Consider the following 6,311-nt stretch of genomic DNA (forward strand, 5'->3'; position numbering starts at 1 on the left):
ACGTCAGCCTTGGATCGGACACGTGGCAAGAGGTTTGGGAGAAGGAACGCGGGCTCCCGGGTCCTGCAGCACGTGGCGGGGGGAGGGGCGCTCCTCCCCCCTGCCCATTTCCCGGGGCGCTTTTCCACCAGGTCCACCTGGGCGCTGAGAAACTGAGGGTGGAGAGGTTTCCGAGAAGCGCCAGCCCTTCGGGGTTTGCTGTTCCTTTCTATCCACACACCGCCCCCCCCCGAGGTGGGGGGGTCGTCATTAGGCTGCTGCTTTAAGCGAGTTGTCGCCACCCAGCGGTCCAGGTGTGTATTGTCCTCCCGCTGGCAGGTAGAGGTACTGTACTAGGTTCATGCTCTTGACGCTCTCTCCCCTCAGGGCAGCTTGGTAGATGGACGCATTATTGACACTTCTCTGAGCAGAGACCCTCTGGTTATAGAACTTGGCCAAAAGCAAGTGATCCCAGGTATGTGACCTGCGTCTCTCGTTCCATTTCTTTCCAACCTAAGCCCTTCCTTAGTCTCTTTAACCCCAAAGCTGCCCTGGAAATGCTCCCTGGAATGAGTAAGAGCCTAGGGATGGGTCTTGCAGCTATCTCCTAAGGCCCAAACCCCACTTCTAATACTCCTTTTTATCCCATACCCCACTGGACGCCATGGATTTGAGAAGCTGGGCAAAGCCCAAGCGATGGTCTTGGATCTTCCTTTTGGGTAATTTGGGGAATGTGGGCAACTTGCAGTTATGTTTTCTTTTTCAAGGTCTGGAGCAGAGCCTGCTAGACATGTGTGTAGGGTGAGTATCTGGGCAGGGCTGGGCCTGGGTACCTCTTTGCTGGGATAGAGATTTCTCTGCCATCCTGATGCTTTTCCAGGAGGCAGAAGAATGTGAGATAAAGGGGCCAGGCTTCGAACTGGATAGGCAAGTCTGTGGGACCCTTGAGGACATCCAGAGCCTCTGAGCTTCTCTAGCTGTTGGTTTTGTTGAGAAGCTGAGACATCAGGGAGGACACCTTTACTGGTCAACTTGTTAGGTTCTCAGGTGGGAGAGGTCATGTTTGGGGTATGACTATCCAAGGGGTTCTGCTGGCGGAGCCTCAGGGATGAAGGCAGCTGGCCCACTGCCTCTGGTTGTGACACACATTGCTTTCCTCAGAGAGAAGCGAAGGGCAATCATCCCTTCTCACTTGGCCTATGGAAAACGGGGATTTCCACCATCTATCCCAGGTAATCTGATTAGGCCTATCTTCTTAGGCCATCAAGATACCTATTCCCTATGAACAACAAGGAAAACTATGACTCTCTCTCTGGAGCTTGAGCTTGAGAAGATAGATCTAGATCACTTTTACTGAAAGGAACAGTAGTGGCTGGGGCTTCCTTCTGTGGGACCACTTCTTTCCTCCTCAGATCACCAGTAGGGACTATAGACATATAACCTGTTAAGGCCTTTGCTTTGACCTATGACCACTGGCAGCCTTTGAGGAAAGAGATAGCTGCTTGAGTCACGTGGGACTGCTGCTTATGCTACCCCTCCTGGAGCAGCCAAGGAACTCAAACAAAATAAAGAAAAAGCAACCTTTAAATGCCAAGACCAGCCCATGATTTTTTTTTTTTTTTTTTTTTTTTGAGACAGGGTCTCCCTATGTAGTTCAGGCTGGCCTTGAACTCACTGTGTAACCCAGGCTGCCTCAAACTTGGAGCAATCCTCCTGCCTCAGCCTCCTGAATGCTGGGATTATAGGTGTGCACCACCATACCTGGCTAACCTATAATTTTAAAAGCCCTCATATATAGCATTGTTGATATCTAGTCTCATAGGGCTGAGACTGGTCAGATTTCCCAAGATACATCTCTTACTGTTAACAGATGTTCTGTTTGTCAAAATGTGTTTTACTCCATGGAACATTAGGAGTATTATTATTATCTTAGATCCAGCTTAGCAGGAGGCCTGAAAAAGAGGGTAAGGAGACTAAGGAAAAACTGTGTGTGTGGTGTGTATGTGTGCGCGCGCGCGTGTGCATGCACACGTGTTACTGGGGACTGAACCCAGGCCTTTTCATTGGGCTTCATCCCCAGCTCTTTATTATTTGATACAGGGTCTCACTATGTAGTTCAGGCTGGTTTTGAACTATGTAGTCTAGTTTGGCCTCAAACTCATGGTGATCCTCCTGCCTCAGCCTCCCCAGTGCTAGAATTAAAGTGTATACCACTGTGCACTTCTCCTTCCTCTAGCTCCTATCTTCCACCTGCCCCTTCTTAACTCATTCTTTCTTTTTCCCCAGTGCTAATGTCAAAACACCCATTTTGTAATAATTACATTGAGTGTGCTCATTGGTTGGTGGAATGTAAAAGATGTCTAGTTTAAATTTAATTAATTCAGCCCTGCAAAAATCCTGCCCATGTGGCTGTTTGGAAATGAGGCTTAGTTGGTATAGCGGGTTCTTCCACGTCAAAGTGGAGAAGAATTACATGTTTCCTATTCCCGTGTCAGAGACCTGTCACTGAAGCCAAACCCATGTGCAACTGGGTTAGCTGTCACTAGACTGATCGTAACCCTCCTCCGCCTTTATCTCGGGGACTCAACACCACATCTTCATAGTTCACGTGGCTGTGGCCCACCCTCCCTGTTTCAGAGCCCTGGATAAAATGCACAAAAACCCTAACCCTCACCTCCCTCTGCTTCTCCAGCGGATGCAGTGGTACAGTATGACGTGGAGCTGATTGCACTGATCCGAGCCAACTACTGGCAAAAGCTGGTGAAGGGTGTTTTGCCTCTGGTAGGCATAGCTATGGTGCCAGCCCTCCTGGGCCTCATTGGGTATCACCTATACAGAAAGGCCAGCCAACCTAAAGTCTCCAAAAAGAAGCTCAAAGAAGAGAAACGAAACAAGAGTAAAAAGAAATAATAAAAGTAGTAATTAAAAAAGAAACAAACAAAAAACTTCTTTTCATTCTTACCTGATACTTTTCTCTGAGGCTGCTTGTGGAATAAGGTGAAGGGCTCAGTAAAAAGGCTTTCCGGACCTGGATCTTGCCTGGGGTGGAGGTTGGAGGCCTGTACCGCCTTTTCCCCTGGCCTCTCCTTGCTGTCCTGTGGTCCGCGAGGACCTGGTCTGATGTCTGCCCGTAGGATCTCCAGGTCCTCATGGTACCAAGAGGCCAAGCAGCCATGCTTCACTGAGCGTGAGCCTCCCAGTATCGCCTGACTACTCTGTACTCCCTGGGACTGTGGTAATCCTCGTGTCCTCAAAACAGGTGGCTGTGTCTAATGTGGCACAAATATAAGGAGTCATAGATTCTGTGAAGATTTTAATAGAAAAGCACTCGGGTCTCCCCCAAAATAAAATGTTACGATTGGAAAGAGACTTCCTGCTTGTGTCACAGGGTGTGAGCAATCACATGGGCTGCTTCGACAATGTTGCAAGGGGTTGGAGGTTGCCTGTGGTTCGGCTGGGCCCCCGCTGTGGACAAGGGCTGAGGCAAGTTGCTCCGGTGGTTGACGATGAACAGTGGGTTGAGCTGGCCCAGCACTTCGTCGCTCACCGAGATGCCATCCAAGTACTGCTGGAGCATCTCCCGCAGCTTCCTGTTGGTTTCCAGCAGCTGGGCTCGCCTGTGCTGGAGGCTCAACTGCTCCAGTTTCACTTTGTTGTACCTTTTCCAGAAATTCTCCATCCCTGGGTAGTCCACCACAACCTAGGGGGTTGGAGTGGAGGGAGAAGGTGTGCAGCAGGGCTCCCTAGCAAATGCCACCCCCACCCCCCACTCTACCCCGTACCTTTGCCAGCTCTTCGGTGAGCTCTTCTCCGCTCTGCACCTCGGTCTCCTGCTCCTCCAACGTCAAGACTGATGAGTAGAAAGGCAGAACTTTCTCTTCCTCAGTTTCTAGTTTCCTACATATTTCAGCAAGTTTAAGGATCCTTTCACCCTGTTGAAAGCAAGTGAGGAAGACTTAGGGAAAAGGGTGGGAAGGGGAGACAGTGGACTCGATTCACCGGCTTGAACCCAGGAAAGCTCATCCAACGAGAGACAACAGTAACAAATACACGTAACATGCAGTGTGCACCATGGGCCAGGCACTGTCCCAACTAATTCTTACAGAAGTAACTCATCTGTTATTGTTTTGTTTAAAATGTAAGAAGATGGAATAAGAAAGGTAACCCAAAGCATCCACTTAGGCGGGAAGGAAGCCTTCCTCTTCCTCTCTGAGCCTTCACCTCAAACTAGCTCCCTTGGCTTTGTTCTGATTACCCTTACCTCCTTGTTTGTTTGTTTATGTATTTATTGGTTCTGGAGATCAAGCCCAGGTGTGCTCTGCCACTGAGCTACATCCCCATCCCAACCCTTCTTTTTGGAGACAGAATCTTGCTAAGTCCCCCTTAAACTCGAAATTCTCTTGCCTCAGCTTCCCTAGTGCTGGGATGATAGCATTCTCCACCATGCCCAGCTCCCTTTGTTACCTTATCAACGACCTTTCTGAGTGCCTTGAGGGTGGCATTACTTTCCCGGGTGAGTTTGACCAAGTTCTCCTGGGATATTCCCCGGGCCTGACTCCTTTGGGCCTTAAGTTTTCGCAGCTGTGTAAGGACCAAATCCTTGTCGTTGCGGATGTACTGGTTCTGATCCTCACTCTCACGGCTGTGTACCATGATCCTGCCTTTTGAAACAGCTATGGCCTCCTGGAGGGACAGAGTAGATGGAGGAGACCAACAGGAGATAGAGGTCCACAGTGAGACTGAAACCCAAGCAAATTGCCTCTTCCCACCCAGCGATGAGTGGTGAGACCCACAAGACTGGGTCCCTATGGAGCAGTATTTCCAGTAGGCTGTGCTAACCTGTAATTTCTGTATTTTTTTCATCTGTGCTTCAATCTCTCTGGAGCTCTTCTCATCCTTCACCTTCAGGGTCTCAAAGGCAATCTTCCTGTCCTCTGTGGCATCAGTGTAACTCTTGAGTGCCTCCTGGAACCTTTTCCACAGATCTTCTACTATATTTTCCAGTTGTAGTCGTAGAATGTGCTTCTCTTCTAAATTCTAGGAAATGCCCCCAAATACTAAATGCTTAGAATAATGTATTAGTGTCCTTCACTTCCACCAAAAATCTCATCCACTTTATTTCGGTATTGGGGGTGGAACACGGGGAGCATGCCAAAATTTTCTTTTGTAGTTTGAAACAGGGTGTCACTAAGTTTCCTAGGCTGGCCTTGAACTTGTGATCCTCCTGCTTCAGCCTCCCAAGAACTGAGATCACAGGCCTAGACAACCTCACTCTCTGAAATTGTTCAGAGCATGGGTGTCCAATCTTTTGGCTGCCTGGGCTGCAGTGAGTGAAAATTGTCTTGGGCTGCATATAAAATATATAATATAGTTAATGTATATAACTAACAAAACGTCCTTAATATTTAACTTACTAGGGCTGGGGATTTAGCTCAGTGGTTCTGGCACTTGCCTGGCAAGCACAAAGTCCCGACTTTGATCCCCAGTCCCCCCCAAAAAAAATAACTTAGAAAATTATTTTACGAAATAACCTAAGCCCAAGATTAATAACTAAATAACTTCCATGTCTGCTTCATAACAATAAACACCTGTCTTCAAGACATGCATACGTGAGGTAAGGTTGAAATACTATTGTTGGTAACTGCTGTTCTCGTCAGGGTCACACAAGTACGTGACACGTGTAACTTCAACTGTGGCTGACTGTGGCAGGCGTAGGAGGAGTTAGCACTGCTCTGTGCTCCCCCTACAGTGTTCCGTAGGCACCTAAGCAGTCTGGGCTTGAGTCCTGACGTATATGGCTACAGATCAATAATGTTAGAAGCTCATGAGCTTTCGGGGCTGCGTCAATAGCTGTTCAGGACCACACGTGGCCATGGGCTGCGGGTCGGGCACACCTGGTGTAGGGCACTGTTTAGGGCAGAAATCACAGATGAAAATGTCTGCAGGACCAGGCAGACGATGTGAGTGTGCTGTGGACCGAGTGGGGCCTGTAGTAGTGGGGCCAGGGTGGTGAGGTTCTCTCTGGTGAGGTGGGTGGGAGGGCGCGCAGCTCCGTGTGAACATTCCCACTGACCAATACGGGGCTGTTGCCAGATCTTACATTTTTTCATGGGAAGCTGAAAATTTGGATTTTAAGTGAAATCTTTCCAATTTCTCTCTCTCTCTCCTTTTTTTTCATTGAGCTTGCAAGGCCGGCATGGCACCACTGAGCTAAATCCCCAGCCCTCCAGTTTCTTTTTTATTTTTTTAAAGTTTCTTTTTGTTTGTTTTTTGCAACATTGAGGGTTGAACCCAGGGCCTTCCCACTGAGCTACAGTCCCACTCCATTTATA

The 6,311-nt window shown here is 48.6% G+C and overlaps 2 protein-coding genes across 4 annotated transcripts in view; one reads left to right on the forward strand and one right to left on the reverse strand.

Moving 5' to 3' along the window:
- The window catches only part of Fkbp11 (FKBP prolyl isomerase 11), a 5,091-nt gene extending 2,114 nt beyond the window's left edge, over positions 1-2,977 (forward strand). Inside the window, exons 1-5 of one of the 2 annotated variants that reach the window (XM_010623586.3) lie at positions 7-293; positions 367-454; positions 747-780; positions 1,141-1,211; positions 2,672-2,977. In XM_010623586.3, the coding sequence (XP_010621888.1) occupies positions 770-780; positions 1,141-1,211; positions 2,672-2,889 (300 nt within the window). In that variant the 5' untranslated portion in view covers positions 7-293; positions 367-454; positions 747-769 and the 3' untranslated portion in view covers positions 2,890-2,977. Of the gene's footprint in view, positions 1-6; positions 294-343; positions 455-746; positions 781-1,140; positions 1,212-2,671 lie in introns of those variants that run through there. The other variant, XM_010623587.3, reaches the window with a different exon arrangement.
- Positions 2,978-3,064: 87 nt separating this feature from the next.
- The window catches only part of Ccdc65 (coiled-coil domain containing 65), a 33,244-nt gene continuing 29,997 nt past the window's right edge, over positions 3,065-6,311 (reverse strand). The window contains exons 5-8 of one of the 2 annotated variants that reach the window (XM_010623584.3): positions 4,819-5,016; positions 4,444-4,662; positions 3,762-3,911; positions 3,065-3,679 (exon numbers count right to left, since the gene is read on the reverse strand). In XM_010623584.3, the coding sequence (XP_010621886.1) occupies positions 3,362-3,679; positions 3,762-3,911; positions 4,444-4,662; positions 4,819-5,016 (885 nt within the window). In that variant the 3' untranslated portion in view covers positions 3,065-3,361. The remainder of the gene's footprint in view (positions 3,680-3,761; positions 3,912-4,443; positions 4,663-4,818; positions 5,017-6,311) is intronic. The other variant, XM_010623585.3, reaches the window with a different exon arrangement.

Source organism: Fukomys damarensis, unplaced genomic scaffold (assembly GCF_012274545.1).
Source record: "Fukomys damarensis isolate Sample0158 unplaced genomic scaffold, DMR_v1.0_HiC HiC_scaffold_15, whole genome shotgun sequence".
Lineage (NCBI taxonomy): Eukaryota > Metazoa > Chordata > Mammalia > Rodentia > Bathyergidae > Fukomys > Fukomys damarensis.